At 41.8% G+C, this 27039-nt stretch overlaps 1 protein-coding gene across 1 annotated transcript in view; it reads left to right on the top strand.

The window, feature by feature from the left end:
- The first annotated feature begins 1070 nt into the window (after positions 1-1070).
- The window catches only part of LOC105938216 (genetic suppressor element 1), a 72052-nt gene continuing 46083 nt past the window's right edge, over positions 1071-27039 (top strand). The window contains exon 1 of the mRNA XM_036134886.1: positions 1071-1698. Within this exon, the coding sequence (XP_035990779.1) occupies positions 1662-1698 (37 nt within the window). The 5' untranslated portion in view covers positions 1071-1661. The remainder of the gene's footprint in view (positions 1699-27039) is intronic.

The following is a 27039-nucleotide window of genomic DNA, read 5'->3' on the forward strand; positions in this document are numbered from 1 at the left end:
CTTCAAAGCAGCAAAAAAAAAAATTCGCAGTAGTGTGATATGACTCAATAGGTTTGCACAGTACAGTATGCTTGCGAAAGGTTAAGTGGGTGCGTTCTGTACACGGCGTCCTGCAGCTGCCGCGTCTTATTGATCCAACAGAGATAAACGTGGTTGTTGGTGACGCCTTTCGTGATCTCCGGTCAGCCTCATCACAAGCACGCCTTCCCGCTCCGTTTGCAAGGAAAAAGCTAATAGGACAAAGTGGAGGGGGAAATAATTTGGACGCTCACGCCTCTGCTGTGTATGTGTGCGCTGGAGCAGAGAGAGGGAGAGAGAGAGAGAGAGAGAGAGAGGAGGCTGCGTGCGCCATATGTGCGAGAGGGGAAGTGACAGAGAGAAATGAAGCCTCCTCGGTGGAGATGGAGACAGCGATAGAGCGGGCCAGGTTCCTCCAGGCTGCCGCGAACACACAGACGGAAAACCACAAGAGGCAAAATGACTGTGTGGAGCTGACGTGGTGCCACCAGCGAGAGCAGCGCACCGCAGAGGCGCACCGCGCTATGATCGCTGCGCTCTGATGGAGGGACCGGCTGGAGCTTTTGGACCAGTCTGGGGGGTGGGGGGGCTGAACGGGGTTTGCACCGGTGAAAGTCAGTGGAGGGTTGATTTTTCTGGACCAGAAGAAAAAAGAGGAGATCAGAATGAAGCAGATGCTTAAGGGCAGGTTTAAACCCCCCCTCCCTCCCTCTCCTCCTTCGCTCTCTTTCTCTCTCCCATGATGAATCAGCTGTCACTCAGGCACAAGTCCAATCCACTGATAATGAGAAGTGCATCAACACCCTCTTGCCTCTCTTCCTCTTCTCTCTCTCTCTCACTCTCTCTCTCGTTTCACTCACACCAGCTCCATCGTCCTCTTCTCCTGTCTTCTGATTGCACAAACTCACACGCAGCGAGTTGTGTGCGCACTAACACAAAGTCATTCATCTCTCCCTCACTCATGTGTCTTATGATTCTCCTCCCCTACACACACTAACCCCCCCCCCCCCCACCACCACCACCACCACCCTTCTTCCTCCTAGCAGATCAGAGCAGTCAGTGGTGGGACTGAGGCGAAGGAGGGAGGAAGAAGCAGGAGTAGAGAACAGAGGAGCACAAAAACAGATCATCGCACGGCAAAATGAGCAAGAGGCCGCTGAGTGAATAGGAAGGGATTACAGAAGCGCAGGATTTGGAAAAAAAGAGGAGAGGACGTTTGACTGAAGACTCTTTCTATCTGCTAACCCTTCCTGTCACCCCCTCAACTCCTCTCAGAGACTCTCTCCTCTCCCATGGCGGTCTCCTCAGAGAAGGATGGCACACTCTGACCCATCCTCGGCTCGTTTTCCTGTCTCACTTTCCTCCCTCTGAACGCCTTCGTTCTGCTTCTCTGCTCGGGTTCATTCCAGGAGGTGAGGAGTAAGAGGAGGGGAGGCTGACCTCTCCTCCCCCCTGCTTCATCCCCAACACACACACACACACACCTCCTCACAGGGCCCGAGGGAGAGCAGGAAGCCGTCTGATGACTTTCACCCACTACACCCTGGGTAACCGGGCCGACTGAAGCTCCATCCCGCTGCTCCCCGTGACCCGGACTCCCGCTCCCAGAGCGGAGGGCAGGAGGAACCCGGGGGGGGGGAATCATGTTTGGATTAAAGTCGCCACACTTCTACCTTCCAGGTAAGACCGCTTTAACCAGAATAACTGCTGGTAGCTAACTTTCCTTTTTAATTAAGCCCTCTTTTCAGGATGTGATTCATGTTCTGGCCACTGTTAATCAGTTGTAGTTTTTTTAAAGAGTTTTTTTCTAACATGCATCGTTTTGATCATTTATTTAAAAGGTTGAACAAGTGGAAACATTTAACGGTGAACGTTACTTTCCCTTTCATTCAAGACACGCTTTCATTTTCTCAGTCTGACTCAGAATAAATGTACAACTACTTCTGACACAGAAAAACATATTCATAGATTTTTCTTGCTGTAGTCTCATTTATTCCCTCATAGGAGTCACAAGGGTTTGTCATTTGACTGAATAACTATATTGAAAGTGGACAAAAAGACCAAACAAAGCATTACATAGTGCACTTATCATTTGCCAGCAGAGCTATTTATATAGTTATCTAATTATTCTCTGTTAGTCATTTCCTTCTGTCTTTATCTGTTATTTATTTATTTATTTATTTGCTGTCTATGTGTTAACTCCTGAGTTGCATAATTGAAAATTTACAGACTCATTCATAAAAGGCACCACCAAAAAAAAAGAAGAAGAAGAAGAAGAAGAAGAAGAAGAGAAAAAAAGAGTTCACAGCTTAATTAGGAGAAAGTGATGTAAATTTCTGCATGCTGCAAATGAAACGAGAGCTAAACTGAGGCGGTCGCTTGCGCTTAACGCCTCTCTGTCAAACAGCTCCAAGTGTTTATTGTCGGTGAGTCTGTGTGAACGGCGAACGACTGTGTGATTTGCAGGCGTCGCCGTGGAAGCAGGTGTGAGGTTTTTTACCTGAAAGAAAGGTGTTTAAGCACGCCTGAGAGATGAGAGCGGGAATTAAGCCACGGGGAGGAGCAGGGGGTCAGTGAAGAGGTAACAACTGAAGAGAGGATTAGAAACGACAAGCTGAGGAAGGAAAGGAAGGCTTGCCCGCGAGAGGCCAGACACGTTTTTTTTTTTTCTCCTGAACCCCTAACTAGCTCTCTGACCTCCTGCTTGTTTGGGCCAGACTGGTCAATGATTTAAAAACCAGTCGGTGGTGGGAGGAGTCCAGAAGGAAGGGAAGGGCGGGGGGGGGGGGGTAATTAAAGGGCGTGGGCCAGATTAAACAATGCTCTTTGCCTTGTGAATCTTTCATGCTGCTTTTTGAATTATACATCTGCTTTCATAAGTGATGCGTCTGCGTGATTATGTGTTGCGTTGTCACCGTTTCCATATTTCCTCTGTGTGTGCCTCTGTGTGCATGTGGACGAGATAGGAGGAAGAAGAAAAATCTCACCGGGAAGCAACACTCCCCTCTTTTCCTCCCTCCACTCTTGCTTTCATCCCCTTCTTTCAGCTTCCCAGGTCTCCTGTTATGTGTGTGTGTGTGTGTGTGTGTGTGTGCGAGCGAGCTTGTGCGTGAACTTGTGCATGTGCGTAAATGGGTTTCTTGGCACCTTTGTGTGTGGCCGTGTGCACTTATTTCTATGTGTGTGTGTGTGTGTGTGTGTGTGTGTGTGTGTGTGTGTGTGTGTGTGAGCTCTCATCACTCACACATTTGAAGATGCCCCAGCCCCCCTCCTGGTCCTAACTGCCGTTGCTGTGGAGACTGTGTCAGCCACACGCTCGCTCCTCAATGATCATTTTACAATGTGGAGGGTGAGGGGGAAAGTGTGTGTGCGTGTGTGTGTGTGTGTGTGTGTGTGCTCAGTGATTACGCTGTGATTAGTCAAGGTGTAAGAAGCGCAGCTGAGTGAGACTGGGTGAGGAATAAATATTGAAGGGAACAATATAAAAAAAAGAAGCTAGATGTGTGAGCTGCATTTAGCCATTGTTACCCTGAGCACATCGTGACCTTAACATGACGCTATCACAAGGCAAAAAAAAAAGAGGGTGGCATTTTACTATCCTCTACTCTCAGGACCCCCTGTCAATATGAACCACACACACACACACACATTACAGCAGTTACATGTTTTATTTTTATTTTTAGAGGCTGGTCACAGGATCACCACGACTCGTTATACAGTTTCAGGAAAAAGAGCATTTAGATTTCTGACTGATAAACTCAACTCAAACTTTATAATTCGAATGGGGGAGAAACTGGAATATGCTTTGGCGGCTCATTGAATAAAATATATACTTTTCAAGTAAAGAAATAAATAAATATATATATATATATATATATATATATATATATATATATATATATATATATATATATATATATATATATATATCGATAGGCATTTGATTATTTAACAGCAATTTATAGAAAGGTTTGAGCCTTTCAAAATGATTCACCAATTTTTTCCACCTGTCATATTAAAACCACAGCTTCGATGTGTTTATTGCTGTTTTGTGCGATAGACTGACAGAGCGTAAGAGAATAAGTGTGGAGTGAAAAAGAAACGATGAATGGTTTTCAACATTTCTTACAGTGAAAAATATTGAAGACGTGTCATGCATTTGTATTCAGACACCTGTCTCTAGTTACAGTGGCAAGTCTTTTGGAGAATGTCTCAACCAGCTTTGCACAGATACTGAAAATGCAACTTTTACCCATTCTTTGAACAAAATAGAAGTTTTGATGGAGATCATCTGCAAACATCAGTTTTGAAAGATAACTACACATCTATCTATCTATCTATCTATCTATCTATCTATCTATCTATCTATCTATCTATCTATCTATCTATCTATCTATCTATCTATCTATCTTGTCTGTCTGTCTGTCTGTCTGTCTATCTATCTATCTATCTATCTATCTATCTATCTATCTATCTATCTATCTATCTATCTATCTATCGTTGGCATTGGTTAGCTGTTATTTGTTTAGCAATTCAGTGGTAGTGAAGCTAATATTTTTCTTAGTGGAATATGAGTTAGTGAAGCGTTTTTTTTTTTTGGTTAGCTATACCCACCACTGCCTCCAGGACAGCCTTGTGTTTAACTCCATTTATGTATCCATCTATGTATACCAGCTTCTCTGTCTCTGCTAAACAAGAGCATGATGCTGTTGTTTTAGTTTTCCACCACACGTAGCATTTTACACGTAGGCCAAAAACTTTAATATTGGGCTCATCCTGCTAATTCAACGTCTCACTGCTTACGTTTAACAATTACATAAGCAATTTAGCCATTCTTCCTGAAAGTCCAGGTTTGTAGAGCCTACAGCTAATATCTTGTCCCGTCATCCGGTTCTTCTAACCGAGTTCTGGATCTCTGCAGCTCCTCCAGAGTTATCATGGGCCTCTTGGCTGCTTCTTTGGTTAATGCTAGGTGGCAGACAGACTAGGTGGATGGCCATTTGTTGGTAGGTTTACAACTGTAACATTTGTAAACACAAGGTTTGGGATGACAGATAAATTCCCGACAGGATTTTTGAAATTAGGTATATTTTTTCATTAATTTCTGTGCTACCCCAAAAATACATATTCGACTTGTCACCTGTGATCCTTTGTCTTCATGATGCTGTTTGTTCTCTAGTGTTTCTAAGAAACCTCTGAGACCTTCACAGAGCAGATTTTCACTGGGATTAAATTACACACAGGTGGATTCTGTTCACTAACTAGGGGCCTTCTTTAGGTAACTGGATGCACTTAATTTTATTAAGGTGTACAAAAGTTAATGGGGTAGAAACATATACAGATTACACTATTCAGATGTTTATGTGTAAAAAGGTTTACGCAATGTATATTTTACCTTCCATTTCACAATCATACCCTACTTTGTATTTGTCTGTTGCATAAAATCCCTATAAAGAACAGTTAATATGTGGTTGTGACATAATAATGTAAAAAGGTTTAGTGTGTATTACTGTAATACTCAAAGATATTGGAGGCTGAGTAAATGTTGAAGTAAAATCTTAGTAAGAACAGTCGAGATACTAGTGATAAGGGTAGATAGAACACTGCAAAAACGGAACTAAAATTAAGTAAATTATTCTTGAAATTAGTGCATTTCTTCTTGATTTCAAGTGCAGAATATCTAAATACCTTATTTTAGGGGTAGAACTACTAATCCCATTGGCCAATGGTCTTATTTACCTGCTCAAATCAATGAAAAATAGACTCATTTCTAGAAAATGTTACTTACTTTTAGTTCCCTTTTTGCAGTGAACCAACAATAATAACGTTCTGACTTATCTTTTTGAAACACAAAGGTGATCAATCTCTTTTTATGGGATTGGTTGACAGTTTAACAAAGTAGAAATACCGGCATACTTCATCATAATTTCATCAGTTGAACTCTGATGTCCGCATGAGGAATGCACTCCTTGACATTTGTGTTTTGACCCGTTAATGTGTCCATTCATGCGTGCACACGTTATCGTTGTGAGTCAATAGGGTGAGAAATTCAAATCGTTGACCAGAGTGGGAATCAGCCGGCCGTGTTTATTGGCTGCCGTGGTATTTTCGAGGGCAACAAAACGGCGTTCGATTTGACCCCAGCATTGATTTCCATGACATGTGTTCAAACTGCAAAGATGTAATGGTGTGTGATTTATGGCAGATGTCCCATGAATGCTCGCAGTGCAGCATACATGCTCTGGTTTTAGCTTCAGGTTCTTGTCCTTTGAGCTTCACTTTGCATAATTTTACAGTAAATAGTTTTCTTCCTCTGTAATGTAGTGCAGCAGAAAACAACAAAATTACAAAAAAGTTTTTTTTTGCATTAGAAACAGTGGGCTGATTCAGTCACTATACTCCAAATAAACACTGCAAAAAGGGAACTAAAATTAAGTAAATGTTTCTTGAAATGAGTGCATTTTTTTCTTGATTTGAGCAGCTAAATAAGATTATTTGCTAATGGAATAAGATTTTTGCACTTAAAGTAGGAATAATTCATCTCATTATCATTTTTCAAGTGCAGAATATCTAATTATCTTATTTTAGGGGTAGAACTACTAATCCCATTAGCTAATAGTCTTATTTACCTGCTCAAATCAATGAAAAATAGACTAATTTCTAGAAGATTTGACTTACTTTTAGTTCCCTTTTTGCAGTGAAACGGGTGTAATATAAATATATAAATCACTAACATAATCACTTAAAGCAACCCCAATTTCAAAAATCATGAAACATGCTCAATAGGATAATCTACTAGGATTACCACATAGAGAATTAAAAGATGTTTCAAAGACAATCCCAAAACTTTTGATGCAACGGCTAATTGGGAGGTTTGATCTGCCACTTTCTAACTTCCTGCAGCAGCTAGCTGTGCCGTGGTACTATCACTAATTTTTGGCCGTGGTACAGTCTGTACTTATTTTGGATCCAAAGTTTTCTCCAAAGAGGCTGCCTTTTATTTGGTTAGCGAGATCAAGATGTTCGCCTAGTGTCCCTCCCAATGCAGTGGTCGCTGTGGGCATTTGCCTTGAAGCTCCTCCTTCCTAGGAGCTTTGCATGAACAATAATACTGTGCATTCTGGGATTTAAAGTTTTTCCTACTCTCCTTTGTTCTTTGTGTGCAGTTAATTCTTTCTTTCATCCAATGGTTGGGCCCAACAACAAACTGTCCTTTAATGGGTTGAATCCCCCCAATTCCTGAATTTTTTTTTATAATTTCATGATACAGTAGCAGCTTCACATATTCAAGGTAAAAAAAAAATATTTATGCATATAGCTTTTCTTGGTTTTTCTTTTAGGAAGCGGACATTTTTTATTGTTGGGGTCGAGTGCATTTGAATTTTAGAGGACCTCTGAAGCGTTAAATAAGGCACGATTTACTGGATGTGCACACATTCGCGTCTACCTGCTCAGACATAATTCTTCCCTGCGTACGTGCGTGGCGAATCTTTGTGTACTCACGCGGGAAGCTGAGACGGGTGCTGCCTCAAAGGGAGCTGCTGTCAGGATCTCCTGTGCTGGTGATTGTGTGTGTTTCTGTGTCCTACCGTGATCGCGCCTGTGCTCACCAGCGATGAAAACAGGGTCACGGTGCTCCACCTCAAGGGCGCTGTTATTAATGAGATGAATAAAAGACCATGACAACAGCTTGATAACATGGAAGAGATAAATAAAAGCCCACACACTCACATGATATGGCAAATTGAATGACTTTCTCTCGTCAAGACAAAAGAACAAAGGATAAAATACTCTTTATCTTTTCCAACCTCCCGAGACAGTGAAGAAATCAACCAACAATTTTGTATGAGTAAAAAGAAATTAATAAAACAGAAAACTTGGTATTTTTTGACTGGGAGACAAACAAGTGAGCAAGAAAGCAAGTTACCCTAATTGGTAAAAGAGCTGGTGTCACTAATGAGCTCTTAATTAACAGAGGAGTCGCTGACAAGACGAGCAGACCAAGCAACACACACACAAGCTCACACAGGCTATCGTGCTTACTTTGCACTGTTTACATTCATTTAGAACAAGCAAAAAAGCCTCAGATCTCACATGCGCTCGCATACACACACACACGTACACACACAAACACACACACTCTCAGGCATAAGCTGTGTGTCCACTGGGATGTTAGAGATGCAGATAAAAGCCAGCAGATTTTGACCTGAGGTTATAACAGCAACTCCAGGTAGTACACACACACACACACACACACACACACACACACACACACACACAAAGACACACAGCCATGACATGTACCAACACTAGTTGTAAAACTGTAATAAGCAGTTTGGTGTGCAGTAATGAGCAGATGGCAGAATGGGAAGTTAAATGCAGAAAACAGCAGATAAAATGTTCAGGCATCGATGTCCCAACCAGGATGGCCGCCTCTGTGGAACGCAAACAAACATGCAAAGAAACAAAAAAACAAAAGAGTCAAACATCCGACTCTCCCTACAGGTAAAACCGATAGATTACGTCGTTACGTCTGTTGGGCTTTCACCATTTGCATGTTCAGAAAACATGTCAAAACATATGTAATAAATCATGTCTGGGGGAGGCTTTACATGTAGACTGTTAAAGATAACATACAGTGCTGTATTTGTCATTCACTGACAACTATACACTGATGACAAAAAAAAAAGATGGGTAATAATATATGGATTTTCACGGTTAGATCTCACAAACTACTAAGTTTTTAGAAAGTGCAATGAAGAAAAAGAACAGCGACTTCTGCTTATTGCGTATTTGGGTTGATGGCGTCACAAAAGGGGCACATAAATCCAGAAATATCAGCATGGTGGGGGTCTTCTCTTCTCTTTGTACTTTGAATACAGGTTTATGAAGTTTCTTATCAAAAATACAATACAAGCAGCAGACTTTTAACCGGAAAAGTTGGGCTTGTTGAGAAGCCGAGCTCAAGATCCAACATAGGCAAGGCAAGGCAATGCAAGGCAAGGCAAGGCAAGGCAAATTTATTTATATAGCACAATGCAGTACAAGGACAATGCAAAGTGCTTTACATGATTAAAATATAGAAAATAAAACTGAATAAAAGCAAGTAGGAATAAAATGTAGATAGAAAATAGAACAAAAAAGTGGTGATTCAGTTTAACTAGAACATTTGAAGGCAATCCTAAACAAATGTGTTTTTAATCTTGATTTAAATGAACTCAGGCTTTCCGCACCTTTACAGTTTTCTGGAAGTTTGTTCCAGATAAGTGGAGCATAGGAACTAAATGCTGCTTCTCCTTGTTTGGTTCTGGTTCTAGGTATGCAGAGTAGGCTGGAGCCAGAAGACCTTAGTGGTCTGAATGTCAAGCATGAAAAATGGGAAAGTTGCATTAACTATTTATTAGCACACCTGATGGTTCACATCTTTTTAAACAAACGGCAGTGTGGAGTGAGCACTATATTAGCAGAACCAGTAATGGATGAACAATCTTATTTGTCACACCTTGTTCTGGGTTGGACCCCTATGGCCACCATAATTGCCTCGTGTCCTCTTGGCACAAATTTAACAAGGTGTCAGAAACATTTCTCAGAGATTTTGGTCCATATTTACACGATAGCATCATGTAATTGCTGCAGATTTGTCAACTGGACGTCCATGATGCAAATAGCTTACATCTCCCAAATGTCCACCGTTGGACTGAGAACTGGTGACAGCCGACTGAAGTACAGTGAAGTCATTGTCGTGTTTGGGGAACTATCCTGAGATCATTTTGTGACATAGTGCAGCATGGTGCTGCAGAAAATTAGTAAACTGTTGTCATAAAGAAATCTGCATGGTCAATAATAATACTCAGGTGTTTAAATTATCCTCAGTTTGTTTCAAATTATCCAAAATTGTGCTGAAAATTATCCAGATTAGCAATAATCCATCACCGCTAACCTGAACCACTGACAAGGCAGGATGGACTCATGCTTTAATGTTGTTTGCGCCAAATTCTGACCCTACCTGTAGGTAACAACTAAACTTGAACCTCATCAACGCGCCGTTTGCCATGTTTCCATTAATATTTTTAATGTACATTTTGAAGTATTGCATTGGAAAAGGTTTGTGGAAACGTCAAAATAAGACATAACTTCTTAAATTACGCTAAAAGGTGTTTACGATCAGTTGAGGTGGCTATTGGCTTTTCCAAAAAAAAAAAAGAGTTAATGCACAAAACAGGAGATGGAAATCAATTTGCTGAATAGGTTCTTTTGACGTAGCGAACCTTTACTTCTCATGACTGATCAACTGTTTTTGCTGTCGCCGTCTTCCTGGAAATTCCCATAACATGCATAGAATTACATTTCCTTCTGTATGTCTTTGGACTGCCTGTAACATTAACAGTCGTAGTTGATATGACAGAACAAATACAACTTGCCCGATAACAACACATTCCTGGAAACCTGTCTCTATTTTTCTCGGATGTGTGGTTCATGCTAGTTTGCAAACTCTACTTCCTGACAAAATTATGCTAGGCAACCAGTGGATGGAAACTTACTTAATTAGCATTTTAATTTTTTCTTCTTTTTTGTGTCATTTCAAAACTTCTCTCAAACTTTGTATGACAATAAGATTGGAACATAGCTTGTGATACATTTTGGGGAATCTCTATGAATTGTTTCCTCGGTTTCCTCTTCTTAGCTGAAAGGAATGAGCACCAGGTGTGGCCTTTTGCTGCTCGGTTGCCTTGTAAGGCAAGGCAAGGCAAGGCAAGGCAAGGCAAGGCATAGCAAATTTATATATATAGCACAATTCAGTACAAAGACAATACAAAGTGCTTTACATGATTAAAATATAGCAAATAAAAAACAAGTAGGAATAAAATATAGATAGAAAATAGAATAAAAGCAAGTAGGGATAGAATGTAGAAACAAAAAAGAACATTAAAAACAGTAAGCCTCTGCTGGTTTTTTATAATTTCCAGTCAGTGCATTCTTCTTTGACCTCTGACATCCATGGGGCATTTTTGTTCACACAACTTCTGCTAATTTGGTATTTTCTCTCTTTTTTTGACCATTTCTAGTAAACCATATAGATTGTTGTGCATGAAAATCCCAGTAGATTGCCGGTTTCTGAACTATTCAAATCAACTATCTGGCGCAAGCAACCAGTTTCATCTGAAGAAGCAGGCGATGCAACACGTCTGTAATCTGAAAATCGTCGTAATAGAAAGCATTAACCAGACCGTGTAGCATTCATAAAAACTATAGTCCATATGATCACATTTAATGTTTGATTTTTTTTTTTTTTTACAAAGACTTCTCACGTCTATTATAGTTGCTGTATTTTCCTGAAATCCATGCTGTGTTTTCGCTTAAATGTTTAGTTGCAGGTATACAAAATACAAGCAGAAACCTCTAAAGGTAAATTTGATTAAAACAAAGAAACTGACAAACAACAAAAGAACTCTGATCAGTTGCTTTACGCCTTGTGGGATGTCATCATAGCCAGCATCTTGTTTTGGGGATGGTAAATTTGATCTTGATCAAACAGAAATTTATCATAAAAAAAAAGCGGAATAAATATGAAAACCGACCATGACGTGTTGTCCTATTCGCAACAAGCTATATCTAAAGTGATGGATTTTACACAGTAGTTTGAAGGGTAGCTTTAACTGCAGTTAGCCTCTCAAAGGACATGCACAATTCATAATGTAGATGTCTGCTCACGCGTGCCTCCTTTTGTGAGGTTCACAGCGCTCGGAGCAGCAAGTAAGAGTGTCTCCTGGCCCACACACAAACGAGCACAATCACACACACGTGCACGATCAATGATGCCGCTCCACTAAAGAGCCTGTTGATTACCCACGGGCACGGCTCTGTCTGCCACCTGGCTGCAGCATGTTAGCAGGTTGCTGTGAACCTGCAGGAGCCGCTGCACGTGCACAGAAGCACAGACACACTCGTAGCTACATATACAGGCCCATTTACAGCATTAATTTTTAAAAAACATCGCTTTGTGCGTTTATTGTGTTATGATGACAGCAGTTAGCTGCTTCTGGAAACGGGCAGCAACAACCCACAGATCCAGACTTTACTGGTAATGCCGGACCCAAACCGGACGTAGACAGAGCTCAGTTCTTTGCAAGGAAGAACTGGTCTAATGCAGAGGACGTTTAGTACCAAAATCAGTACTGACAAATATTCTTATGTAATCTTTTATCATTAGATTAATGGGGTTCTCATTGTAGAGAAAAAGTCCAAGTCCTTTTTCTGAATTTTCCAATTTCTTTGCTTCTTATTTGTGTTTTGTTGTATTTTATCAATATTTGGAAACTTGTAGGTGGTTTATTTTCTGCCAGCATCAGGTAACGTGCCAAAGTGATCCGGTCTGTACCAGGTCCCAAAATTATTTAAATCTATCACCAAGTGTGGAAAATACAAACTACCAAAAAAAAAAAAAAAAAACTTAAAGATAGCAACAACAACAAGAAACCCAGAAACATAGCAAATATCTAATGTGTAATACCTTAGTTATTAAATGGGGTGTACTTTCTATTTGCATAATTGGGAACCTTTAACAAATGCATGAATCAAACTTTATCTCCTAATACCTGAATTTAATGGAACATTAGAAGTGAAAGTAAAACAGAAAGTGATAACAAATGTAGTCATGGGAAGTGAGTGTACTTTGTACCTATTGTAGGTCGAGCAGCCATGTGTGTCGCTTTCTGTGTCAAAGGAGAAGAACCTGTTCATATAACGTGACAGTGTACCACACCATTGTGAAACAATAGAAATGGCCAAAAGCTCTCAGCTTTTTGCTTCCAATGAGCAAATCTTATTTAAACCTATACTTTTCTCATGTTAAATAGTTTGTTTAGGCATTCCGAAGGTCTTTCAATGGACCATGGATGCCTTTTCAGTCCAAACCCTGACCTTTCTGTTTCCTTGCAAAAATATTTATTTCCCCTTGAACTCTTACAAACACATTCTTCATTGTATTTTAATGGAGCTTTAAATGATATACCTGGAAAATATGTCACATGAATGTGGAGTGACGGTTTTCAAATGAAAACAAAATAAATTAAAATGCAGCATGCGTTTTCAGCAAAGCCGTCCTCCTGTGTTTGAGTTGAACTCAGTATAAATACAGCTTTTTTTTTCTGAATGCTATACGAATATGTTAGAAGTTAACAGGAAACGTTAACTGAGCAAAGGATATCGTGAAAACAAACAAAAGACTAAAAACAAAACACTAGTCCGGTCAGGGGATAAAGATGTGAAAGAGTCCAAAGCAGGGATAGGTTAGAAAGCAGCATCCTTACGCTGGATGACCTGCGTAGGTATACAGCTTAGGTGATCATCATTTCTAGCCGTGCTTTCCACAAATCTGGCTTTTATGGGCGTGGCATGAAGAAAGCCATCATCGTAAACAAGCCATTATAAATCCAATTTGCATTTTGCCGTAAGCCGTGTGGGGGGACACCGGCTCCCTGGTCAGATGAGACCTACATTGTCGTGATTCTTGACTTATTTTTGTTATTGGATTGTTTGGCGGCTGTTTATTAATATCACTACGGCTGTTTTCTACAAGATTATTTTCTTTGTATTGTGTATCGTAGTTCCTTCTTGTGTTCTGCTTATTGTTGTTTTTTCCGATCGGATACTTTTGTTGGTGTTAGAGATGGGCCTTTGGTTTAGTAATATCTTTTTGTATTTTGTATCCTGCTCAGTGTCTATTTCTATGTTTATCAGTCACCTTCCCTGGGTCTCTTGCTTAAGTTCTTCCCCAGCTGCTCTAGATTCTCCTGCTTGGACACACCTGGTTCTCACGCTGCTCATCAACCCTCCCATTGCTTAAAAGTCTGTTAGTCTCACCTCCTCGACAAATTCTGCTTTTCTCGATTGTCTACTTCCTTCACGAAGGTTTCCCTTTGCTCCAGTTGCTCTATTGTTTCCTGCCAGAGGTCCTCCAGTTCTCCTCGTGCTGATTCCTGGGTTGCTGTAGGTTCCTTTTATAATAAACTCTCTTTAAATCATCTGGTCAGCATTTGGGTCCATCTACGTTACAAATTATGACATAACCCACATGCAAAACCCCTATGTGTGAAGGAAAACATCACCTTTGAACACACTATGCCCCACAGTGGAGCATAATGTTTACCTTAAGCAGGATAATGACTAAACATACAGCCAGGAATGTACTGAAATGATAACCAATATGTCTTTTTTGTATTTGAAAAATACCAAAGCTAACACTGTTTGTCAGATAGAAAACAGCATTTTAACACTACCAAGTAGCTTTCGGCTGAAAATCTGGCATATTGTGGGACATCACTAACCTGGCAAGCCAGACTGACCATGTGTAGCACTCTACGTTCTGCACATTATCACATTTGAAACTTTTAGCAGAACTTTACGAGCTGATTGGGCGAAGCGACACCTAGTGCCCGCCTATCAAAGGTTGGTTTTAGCCAATCATGGTACCAAATGAAAATGTTGTAAGCCAGCAGGCACCATGAGAAACCAAAACAAGTTAGTCTGCTGTCCTTCTTTCAAAGACGAAATCGTGGATTTAACTAAACAGATGTGATACCAGCAGCTACGCGTGTGTATTTTTGGGTTCTGCTGTGAGCTCGCCGGCTCTGGCTTTCGTTACAGCTTTATGTCCCACTTTAAACCACAACACTGCAACGTGATTGGCCCGAACCGATTTTTGATTCGAGCCTGAACAGTTGACAGCACTGCAAAAAGAAAACTAAAAATAAGTAGAATTTTCTTGAAATGAATGTATTTGCCCTTGATTTGAGCAGGTAAATAAGATCATCTGCCAATGGAATGAGTATTTTTACCCCTAAAATAAGATAATTAGATATACAGCACTTGAAATAAGATGATGGAGATGAATTGTCCCTATTTTAAGTGCAAAAATCTTATTCCATTGGCAAATAATCTTATTTACATGCTCAAATCAAGGAAAAATACTCTCATTTCAACAAGATTTTTCTTATTTTTAGTTCTATTTTTGCAGTGAGGGCAGCGGGACGAGACGGATTCTCATGTGCTTGTGAACGCACAGAGGATTCAGTTCACAGGCAAAGTTTAGTCGTCACCAGAAGCATGAAAAGAAAGAAAAAACTGCAAGATTTGAAACAAAAATTGATAAAGACCACATTTTGCAAAGGACGGCATGTTGGACGAAAAACACAAAATCCAGTCACCTTGTCGGAAAACCGTCCCTTCTGCTTCCTCATTCTGTAGCGCACACAGAGTCAGTAACCTTCAACACAAACACAATCACAGAGCAGCCGTTTGCTCACATGCAACCCCGATTCCGCCCCTGACTACGCACATTTGCATAATCTACATAATGACGAAGGCTTTTTAATTGCCCACACCCAGGTAAGGGATCATGTGGTTAAGTGGGAGATCATAATTATGTAAATAATTGGCCCTGACCACAGCAAGCTGCTGCTTCTCCCTGCCACCCATCTGGAGAGAGAAAGGAATGGGACTGAGTGGGGGGGGGGGGGGGGGGGGGGGGGGGGGGTTGACAAGGTAATGGAGAGAAGGGAAGGAGGTAAGAAGGAGATGGATAAAACTTAAATAAGGAGGTGACCTGGAAGAAGAGGAGAGAAAAGGATGAGCAGCCTAAGGAACATTAAGAGGAGAATGTTTTGTCTCAATAACTTGGGCAGTAATCCTCTGATCCCACAATCTTTAACACATCAAGTCTTTCAAGATGGCTTCGGTGTCAAAGATTAAACTAATGCATCAGTGTGGAGGCACACACACATAACCACACTGGCATGAGGGCGCACACACACACACACGCACACACACACACACGCCTGCCACTGTATCCGCTGCACAGATGGTGAAGGCAGCCGCCCCGTCACGCAGACAAAGGGAAGGTAATTCTCTCTGCAGGACGTGAGCAGAGCCGGAGCTGGAAAAGAGCAGCACACATCAGCGCTCCCCTCCTCTGCTTCCTCGCCTCAGCCTCAGGCCAGCAAACATCACAGGGGTAAACTGGCAACGCACAAATGATGTGTGTGCGAGCGTGTGTGTGTGTGTGTGTGTGTGTTTTTGCTCTGAAACAAGCTTGAAGAGGAGGGACAGAGAAAATAAAGAGAGGGAGATAAAATGAAAAAGAGAGGGCGAGAGAGTGAAGAGAGGGAGGAGGTAATAAACAAGATTAGGGCTTATCTTTACAGTGTGGTGTGGTGTGTGTGTGTGTGTGTGTGTGTGTGTGTGTGTGTGTGTGTGTGTGTGTGTGTGTATGTGTGTGTGTGTGTGTTTAAATGTGTTTTTTTCAGTGTGTTCTGCCTGAGGACAGAGTGACTGACTCCAGTATTACCTTCGCCAGAGTGTCCCTGTCCCCCAGGTATCTGTCCTCTTAGGACTCCCTCTGTGTTATATGTACTGTGTGTGTGTGTGTGTGTGTGTGTGTGTGTTTATTCACTGTATTCCTGTTTGCGTGGGTTAGAGGGACTTGTGTTACAGCCACAGTTACTGTAAAGAAGAGAGAGTGTGCAGATGTGTGTGTAGAGGTAAACTGATTCTCACGTGCCTGGTGAGTCCCTCCTGTGTGTGTGTGTGTGTGTGTGTGTGTGTGTGTGTGTGTGTGTGTGTGTGTGTGTGTGTGTGTTTGTGCAGGGTCATAGAGATGGTGAAGGTGCCATTGTGCCCTTTATACATCTGCCTGTGTCTGTGCCTCAGGATAAGAAGCGCACACATCTCCTTGCTGCCTTTGCAGTTGCTCTTCAGCTCCTGAATTGCCATTAAAAAAAAAAGGGGATAGTCCAGGATTTTTGAAGAGGAGATATATATTCTCATTTAGCATACGTTCAGATCATTTGGTACCGGAGCCTGATGCTAACAGAGAAAGGCCAAGACTAATAGAAGGGTGAATGTTAAAATAGATAGAATAGCTTTTGATTGAACCAGCATAATAGTTTTGGTGACTATGCCAATATTTTAGGTCAGGTGCTTTAAAAAAAAAAAAAAGCATTTGCTCTGTAACAGGTTTCTACTGTTTTTTTTTGTTCTGTGTTTCAGATCCTCACACATGTTATTATGAGAAAAACACAACCGGGGTAAATAGCATATGATGATTGGGTTTATTAAATTAAAAAAAGCTATCCAAACCAACCTATGTGGCCCCAAAGAGATAAAAGTAGAACCTTTAAGAAAGCGTCACTCCTGCCACATCTGGTGATAAACCAGCATAGCATGGCATTCCAGCAGCCAAAGATGGGGGGGTGGGGGGGTGGGGGGCCGGACAGTGTGGTGCTTTGGGGCTGTTTGTGACCTTAAGGTTCTGTTGACGCAGCAGGACAATGATCCAAAAACACACCAGCAAGTCCGCTTCTGAATGGCTCAATAAACGAGAAAGCTCAAGGTTTGAAGTGGCCTGGTTATAGTCTGGGCTTAAATGAGATGCTGTGGTGTGACCTCAAATGGGTCATTCATCTTTAAAAACACTCCAAAGTGGATAAATTTGAAAAAATTGCCAAAAAAAAAAAAAAAGGGTGGGCCAAAATTCCTCCATATTGACGATAATGACTTACTGCCGTTTATATCGTACTTAATGGTAGCTGTTGCCTCAAAGGGTGACACAACGCCTTTTTTTCCCTTTAAAACATCATTTATATTTACTCAGGTTATTTTATTTTTTTGGGTGATACTTAAAGGTACATAGTGCACGTTTCGAAATTAGATATTATTTATTTTCTTTCCCATACGAATCCTTTTGACCGACGTGTAAAACGAGTCGTCCTTTCTTTATGGCAGTCGCCTCTACAGGTTGTGTTAGAGAGCGTGATTCGGGCTGAATCCTCTGGGCTTCTCCCATGCAGGTGCACAACGCTGGTGTCATTTCAACTTGTCGCCAGAGGGGGCAGACGTCTGCAAAAATCCTGGAACTTACGCTACGCTTCCTTTAAAATTAGTTTGGTGCGATCCAAAACATAAAGGTGTGAAATAACAGCAAAAGCGTAAGAAATCTGCCAGGGTGCGAATACTTTTTCACGAGCCATCGCTTTGTATCCCGCTACAGACACTGAAGGCTCGGAGGATGGATTGTGTTTCTGTTGTTTCACTCGTCTAGCCCCGCAGCAGCATTGTGTGTGACAGTGTTTCTGTTTGTAATCCCCTACCTGACCACAGCTAACAGGCGGCTTCAGCATCTCTCTGGATTGGGACTGAGGAGGAGGAGGAGGAGGAGGAGGATGGGGGGGTGGGTATATTTAAATAATGAAGGTTTGGGTTCGTGGCTGATATTATGCTTCACTGCTTTCGTAAATGAGCATCTGTGTGTGTGTGTGTGTGTGTGTGTGTGTGTTTATGTGCATCCCTCTTTTCAGAGACATCTGTGGATGTCTTGGTGGATTGTTCTTATATCTGCAGCGTTTGCTCCCCACTTCGGCGGAGACGAATAGGCGGTGGATGTGCTCGCGTGCTTCGTGTGTACAGCCGCGTCTGCATACGAACGTGTGCGTGCGTGCGTGCGTGCGTGCTCGCCCGTGTGATGGATAGAGGGCTTTATGAGAGAGGAGCAGGCTAATGACCAGGTCTCCGGAGGCGGTGAGATTCCTGAAGCTATTACCGCTGGAGTTCATAACGGCCTCTGTGCTTGGCCTCCTTTACACGCTGCTTAATGGGGAATCCTACAGTCACCTCGCCGAGCACGACCCACACCTCTGTGAGCTTTGACCCCCCCCCCCCCAACCCCAACTCTGCACACACAAACACATTTTCCGTTGAGAGGTCCCTGCACCTGCACGTGCACATATTACACTTTAACTTCCTCTTTTTCCGCCGGCCTTCCTGGCAAACACGCACACACACTAAAGAGAGATATACAACCTGTATGGGTCACAAAGGATGGAGGTGAGACACCCACCTCAGAGAAAACCGAGAGTGTCTGCCTGCAGTGCACAGCCGAACCATAAATCATGTCAGGCTGCACGAGTCTCTGCAGACACAAACACACGCGCGCTCACTCCCCCTCTTCTCTCCTGTGTGGGTCTGGGCATGAGGCACACACAGAGAGATTTGAGGATTACAATGTAGGGGGGGGGGGGGGGGGGGGCTTGCTTATTTCTTTTCTTGTGCCAGCGCCTTCCTCTTGAACTCTGCGTTTCCAAAGCGAGGGAAAAAGAGGAGTAGCGGGCGTTAAATCTGTGTGAATTACTGACCAATCTGGGTGTGCGGCGTGCCGGCCTGGGATTCCTTCATCAGCGTGGAGCTCGAGCGTATGTAAATGCTGGAAGAAGAGCGTCCAGGCTGTTTGTTTTCGGAAAAGCAAGTGGGAAAAAAACAGGAGGGAAGGAGAGAGGAAAGGAAATTGGAGACCAGGAGGATGGTCAAGGTAGAACAAACCTGCACTCTGAAGCGCAAATTGATGCAAAGCAGCTGTTAAGTAGCTGCAAAGTGAAGCAGCAGCTGCTCGGGAGACAAGAAGGGAGAGAGAGAGAGAGAGAGAGATGAGGAGATGAAGGGATGAACAATCAGGAAAGAAACAGGCACAGAAGGCCCAGGGGAGATGTTGAAATATTAGAGTAAATGAAGCAGGCTGAGTGAACTTACTGCACACAATGACAGAGGGACGCCATCGAATGTGTTCATCACTTTATCTTTCTGATAGCGTGTTTTTAAATTCAACAGTTTTCTTGGAACATTCTTATATTATCACGTCAAACTAAATCAAATGGGAACCATTTCCCCTGAACTTAAACAGGAGCATTTTAAGAATTGGGATTCATTTCAATGTTGCTGAGAAACGTACATAAATTAAATAAAGGAATCGAAACTAAACATGCACTCTTCGTGTGTTACGAGTACCATGTTGGGCGCTATGCGCGCGGCCGCAGTCCCTTTAGAAACTGGATTGTTTTTACATTTCTGGTTTCCCATAGAGCCACAATCTTTTTTTTTTTTCGCATGACAATGGAGAAGGAGATTTTTTTTTTTATCGTTCCACACTGCAACCTGTTTTTAAATAGTGCCGTTGTCAGAGAAAACGCGTGCCATTGTGGTATAAATTGAAAGGTTTGACACTATTATTGAAGAAAAACTGTTACATTTTAATCAAATACATTGTGTGCAAAGGGCCTTCCTTTTGGGCTTTGATTGGTGATTTGAACAATACTTGTTCAGGGTGGAGTGATGAATTAAATCGAATGAAATTAAAAATAATGTAAAGAGGTAATTTATCTCTATCAAAGTATAGACCAGGGATCACCAACCTTTTGAAACTGATAGCTGCTTCATTGTTATTGTGTCATACAAAGGGCTCTTTGAGCTAGAAGAATTAGAGCTCACCTGAACGTTACATAATATAAACATGTTTTTAATGCTGTTATTATTTTTAAATCTATGTAAATACAAGTATGATTAAAAGGGGAGAGAAACTGAATATAAAAATAATTTTAAATGCAGCTCACTGGTCCACATATGGTCCTTGGGGGCTACCTGGTGACCCCTGGTATAGACCATACAATTTCAATTCATCATGGATTTTGTTTAAGCTATTGATCTTAAGAAGACTTTTGTGGTGTTACTGCCTTTTTTTGTTGTTGTCATTTTTTAAATATTTATTAACCTTGAGCAATGCACTACTACCACTTGCACCAAAAGGAATAGTATGATGTACCTACCAAGATGCTTGCCCGTTGATAGTGTTCTTAACTTTAAAAGTATTACTTTTACTCGACTAAACATTTGGGGCCATTTCACAAGCTGCTTTATCATTAAAAAAAATAATGTTTGATCTTTGTTTAGGATAATTATCCTTGAACATCCTCTGTGTCCAAGTTACAATCAACTAACTGAGACTGTCACCCTCAGACTGATGAAAGGGAGTTAGCTATAATACTAGGAGACAATCCACGAACTACACAAGTCGATGGTTAACTGGAAGATCAAACATCACCTTCACTGTCCACAGTTCATATTTTTACATCAACGTGGACTGACAGAATCCCGACTGAGGCAGGAGCCCTGCCCGGGAATCAACACTCTCAAGTGTAGCTGAAATTATTAGATGCACACACAAACAAGCCAAATGCCTTCGGGAGAAACATTTATGGTCAGAAGAGAAAAAGATGGAGGAATGCGACTACAATGAGAAGAAGAACGTTCGGAGTAGTCGACAGCCTCACAACGAATCATAAACTGACAAAGACAAGCCCCGCTCTGAGCCGCCTCGAGTCATTCATAAATAACAGCAGGGTCAACCCAGAGCTCCACACATAATATCAGTGTCAGAAAGCTCCGAGGGATAAACAGATTGGTGGCATGAGACGCCAGTTTTGTTTTATTTTCAGGCAAAAGCGCTACTGAAGAAATTGTACTTGGTAGAAGTCCTCCATTATGTTCTGTGTTGGTGCTCTTCAGGATTAATTCTCTGGTGTGTTAATGACACACCAGAGAATTAACAGTTGACCTGAACCCCCCTCGCTGCCTCTGTCCTTTCACAAACACAAAAAACGTATAGAAAATGTGTTTTACTCCAACCCTAGAAGTACTTTGCGAAGGACACTCCTTTTAAACCTGAAAACCCTACAACTCTCATACATGCCGGTCACAACATCATGATGACATTGGGCTGAATAGTGAAGAAATAGCTACCAAATTCTTTAGCTTAGCCACAATGCAACAGCTGGACTGTTGAGATAAAATCCCAGTTGGGTGTCCCAACAGGGCACAAAAATGCACCTGGAACGACCCTGAAGTCAACTGCAGTGAAAATCTGTGCACAAAGGCAGCGTTCCATTTAACGCAGAAGTCGGAACTAGGAGCTGGAGCGGCGTAACACCCGAATTAACAGCAATCCAGATAACGTAGTGGGTGAAGTCGAAATTTCAAAATAAACACCTGACAAGGTCAGAATTCCAATATGGCGACGGCCAGGAAAGATTTTGTTTTGTTCATATTACTTCTTTTGAAAGATGTACTTTCCACATCCAAACACCACTTTTTATTTGTTTGGTTCAGAGTTTTCATCACAGCTAACTGTGAAATTTATTCAACTTTCCGAGTGGGAAGTCCGACTTTGGCCGTTTCAGTTGATTCTTCCGTAGTAGAAGTCAGCTGGAACGTAGCAATGAGCTACTTAGAAAGCCGGTCCTCGCCTGGAAACCTACCAGACTAAAGAAATTCAACCGTTTCACATGAGCAGTCAAATGTGCAGCCAGAATTTTGCAGCAGCAATGGAGGCCACATTAATCAGAGTCATTCAACCGATAGTTGGGGTGTGTGCAAATATTTGAACCTGTACCTTTGTGAATTCACCATAAATTAAACATGTTACACCCAATTGCTATTTTTAAAACCCTTTGAAGTGGTTTGCTATATCATTTTTCCACCCTGAAAATGTGACTTCAAAAACCAATTAATGTGACATGTATGTCCACGATAAGCGTATTTACAGTAAACTTCTGATGGATCTAGGACAAGAAAAGCCAACATCAATTCTATCTTGTTTTGAGATCATTTTCTGACCCACTTCCAGAAATACATAGAGGACACTGATAGTAAAAAGCAAAGGATCCTGTTGGTCACAAAGATAATGGTAAATTCAGCAGTCTGGAAGAAGAGGAGAGAAAGTTCAACTGAACGTGAAAGTAGGACCAGACCAAAGAAGAGGAGTAGGGCATTGCTCCGTGTTTGATGAAGGTGTGGAAGGAGGAGTGAAGATCCTGGTGGTTCGTTTCAGACGTTAGGCAATGGAGCAGTTCTCGTGTTCGAGAAGTTCGTGGAAGCTTGAGTTTGTGAGTTCTCGAGTTTTTGGAGAGAGGGAGGGAGTGAACAGAGAGCTGGAGAGAGCGGGCTAGATGAGGGAAGTGGAAGCCGACAGAGCCGCAGGGTGGAGCGAAGGAGGTTCCGGGAATAATTTGTCACAGTGGAGCTTGCAGGAAGAATCCAGAGCTGGTGAGGCGACTTTGACCTGGGGGCACAGAGAGCACCAAAGTAAACTACGCTGAGGTTATAGTCAAAGTCTTATTCAAGTCATGTGCAAGATGAATTACAAGCGATCACCCGTATCAAACCAATCAACATTTCTGGAGCGACTTGCGGTGATTTCGCTGAATTTCAGGTGTGTACTTCTGGTATTGATTATAAAAATAGTGCCGCCCTACAGTAGGGTACTCTTGGGCAGGTGTGCCGATTGCAGGTGGTCAGCCACGCCCTCCAGCAGAGATCCTCTGTTCAGGAAGAGACTCACATGTGCATGAAATAGACTAACACACCAGGATCATGGAAATGCTCAGATTAAATGTTTTCTTTTTAAATCTGCTCATTTGCTTTGGATTAAACTAATTTTCTTAATGAAGCACGTTCAGAGAAAACTAAAATAATTATAAAATTAGGGACTCTCTCTTTTCCGTTCTTTTCTGTTCTGTCATTGTGTTGGTTTTACAGACTGCAGCTCTGCAGTTATCAGTCCTTTTATTGCAGCTCTCTGAGCAGGGTATTGTTTTTCCTCTCTTTTCTTACTTTATTGGACAGTGGGTGTTGAGATACAGGTAATGAACACGTGAAAAACTGCAAATGCTGCAGTTATTCAGTCTTCAGCCAACAGTCTATACAGGAAAAAACAGCAAGCAGCTGGTTTGAGACCTTAAGCCCAGATGTGTTAGCTTGTGTGCCAGCTGTGGAGCCAAGAAGGTCATTTTATTGTTTTTGAAGCTCTTTTTAAACGTAAAAAACGTGTTAAGACAGATCCCTTGATACTGTTTCAACACATAAAAAGAAAAATGGGTATGAATAAGTTTTAATATCCTTCAGGTCGGAGACCATATAGGTCAAAGCCGTGTCCCTTAAAGGTGACTTTGTGATATCATTTGTGAAAAATCCTCCACATTTTCCCATGATAACTTGAGTTTCTTTGCATATTTTACTCCAGTCTGATGCTTAAACATGCATGACACTTGAAGTGGTAAATCGTGACAAAACTTTCCAGTGAATACTTCATTAGGAGGTAGCCCCTGGCTTACTTTTCAAGAGAATTTTAGCAAACACAGCAAAGCTAAAACTAAGTATCAGTAACCGTCTGGTTATTTTTATGTTTATCCTCCATGACACGGCCGCATTTCTGTTTGTATCTCTATAAAGAACGACGCCATGTTTATTTCTGGTCATTGATCAAGGCTTTTGTTGCAAGCTGTAGCCGGCTTCCTATCCATGTAACTTGAACCACTTTTTTGTGTTTATGGGTGGCTTTTCTTTTTTTAACAGCTGTCAAGGTTAAGTTTGTATTGCATAATATTTTGAAATTCCTCTTTTCTCCCTTTTTGAATTGATAGATTTATTGTGTTGTGCCAGAAGCACAAAGCAGCCCCACATAATATGAAACATGCAGGCGTTTACTCTATAAGATTGCATAGCACTAGTGGCCTTTATTTGCAGTGTTTAGACAGGAAAGGACCAAAAAGAGGGAATAAGCCATGCACCAAAGGTTTTGTGGTCAGGAGACGAACCCAGGGTGACTTCGATGGGACTTACAGCCTCTGCACATGCTCTGTTACTCAACCACAACGCCACACTTCGTCCCCAAGTACCTTTTATATTTTTATATTTATTTATTTAGTTTTTTTCACCATGGACTTAGAAAGTAGATGAGCTTTTAGTTTCCATTACCAAACCACAACCGCAGGTCCTTTATATGTGCCATGCAAATATATATATATATATATATATATATATATATATATATATATATATATTTTAAGCTGCACAAAGTGCTTTCCTAGGTGTTTTAACCAAATGTCTTTCCCAGGGGCCCTTATGTAAAGGGGAGTGCACACAAACTGCCAACCTTGCAATTAATGAACGGCCTGCCCCATTGCCTTAACCATATTCACATTACTCTTGCCTTTTTATACAATGTTCCTATAATGGTGCAATCCTCTTTGATTTAGTGTTCTGGTTTTAGAAAAGGGTGAAATTTACCTCTGCAGATCGTTCTTGAAGAGCCCGGGGCTTTTTAGGGGCTTTTTCTTTGGGCATATTCATTTTCTTTTACAATTATTGCCAAAATTTTGCTTTCTTTTGTGCGTGTTTTTGCAGCTCGTCGGAGCATTCCTGTTGACAAAAAAATCCAACTAAACATGAGAGAAGTTTGACCAGGAACAAAGGATTGATATTTTTGTTTTGTATTATTGTTTTTTTGGGGGGGGTGGCATGGGGCCAAGACTTTGCCACGCAGCGACGAAGCCACATGACTTCGATCAAAAATTGTCTTATAGCAATTGAACCCAATGATTAAAATTTCTGCTGTTTGTGGACAGTTATTAGCAGCTGCAGCAGCCTGTTACCGGTATTATTCCTAATTAGTTAAATATGGCTGTTAGTGGCTCTCTGAAGCAGCGGTAACAGCAGGAGGAGCTGCATGGAACAGACCTGATTGTCTCCAGCGGACAGTAAACATGTCCAGGCTGTGAGGGATCTGCAGTCTGGGCTCACATCTTCCTTCCCCACATCCCTCCATCTCTCCAGGGAGCATCAGTGGAGCAGGTGCTCACTCCTCCTCCTCCCTCCCTCCCTCTCATTCCCCTCCCTCCCGTCTCCCTCTCTCTCTCTCTCTCTCTCTCTCTCTCTCTCTCTCTCTCTCTCTCTCTCTCTCTCTCTCTCTCTCTCTCAGAGGACAGTTAATGAGTTGCCCTTCTCTTTCCCACATCCACTCCATCCACGCCGTGTGTGCTGCACACGCAGTAGTCCCAGGGATCAAACAGTGCGTCGCGGCGCGCAGGACCGTCATTTGTTAACGCGATGCGCAAAAATCGCGTGTTTTCCTGACGTGGTGAGTTTTTTTATGTTTTCTGCCGTTTCAACACAAATGTCATCGTTTGTTTCGTAATTAGCAGAGCGTCTGGGAAAGGTGTTTGATCAATGACCTAATATGTGCTGCGCTTTCAGATTACCGGAGCGGATCAAACTTTTTGACTCCTTTTCCTGTTTGTTTTGGTTATAGCCTACTTTTGATGATCCTGCAGTGTCATCTTCAGTTTACATTCTCTTTCTTCTAAGCTCAGACGGACAGTTTGTAGTGAAGCTTCTGCTATTTTAGTCCACGTGAAGGTAGAAAGTGAGTGTAATTGAATCAGTCAGAGCAGTGTGTAATCAAACTGGTTCGGCTTGATGGACAGAGTGAAGGCAGCAGGAGGAAAACAGCTTCTGTTCTCTGCTTTTTAAAATAAAACTACACTGGCCTGCTGAAGCATTGACGTGGGACGAGCGCTCGGATCAGGCGTCAACGGCGCCGCCATATTGCGAGGGGCAAATTGCTGAAAGAAAACAATGCTGTGAGGCATTTGGGTCACAAGGTCCTCCGTTTCACGTTAAATGGTGAATATATATATATATATATATATATATATATATATATATATATATATATATATATATATATATATATTCACTAATTTATGTTAGATTTAAAACTATGTTTTGTTTTTTTGTTAGAGATGAATTGAGGTAGATTTAGGTGTTCAGATATTCACCAGTCTTTATGTCCCAGTCAGTAAAACAGTCAGTAAAATGACTCGTCGAGATCAATTAAAACTTTAATGTTTCATCTATTCGGCTATTCATCCCAGGCTCCAACAAGGCAAACACTGGCTTTCTGGGCTACCTTGCCACTCTCAATATGGTGACTGTGCTGAGGCACTGGCTCCATCCGAAAACCCTTGATTAAGGATCTTCTAGCTCCTGGTCCTAGCTCCTGTTCCTTGACCTTTCACAGGGTCAGTAGTCAGTAGTGTCATGCAAAGAATTGTGGGATACCATAAGGGTTTTTAGCGCCGGTAAGGGACGTCACGGGGTTCCTAGGCAAAACTGGCCGTGGGAAGGAGCATACAGGCTACTTTCCTTCTTCCTTCATTATTGACTGCACTATTCAGACAGCACTTATCATGGCGACCTCTTGCTAAAGAGTCCTTGCTCTATAAGGATATTCGGATTGTGCCTTTGATTCTTTTAAGCAAGCAAGCAAGCCAACTCTAACCTTGGAAGTCTATGGGAACGTGC

The sequence above is a fragment of the Fundulus heteroclitus genome, unplaced genomic scaffold (assembly GCF_011125445.2).
Source record: "Fundulus heteroclitus isolate FHET01 unplaced genomic scaffold, MU-UCD_Fhet_4.1 scaffold_93, whole genome shotgun sequence".
NCBI classification, from domain to species: Eukaryota; Metazoa; Chordata; class Actinopteri; order Cyprinodontiformes; family Fundulidae; genus Fundulus; species Fundulus heteroclitus.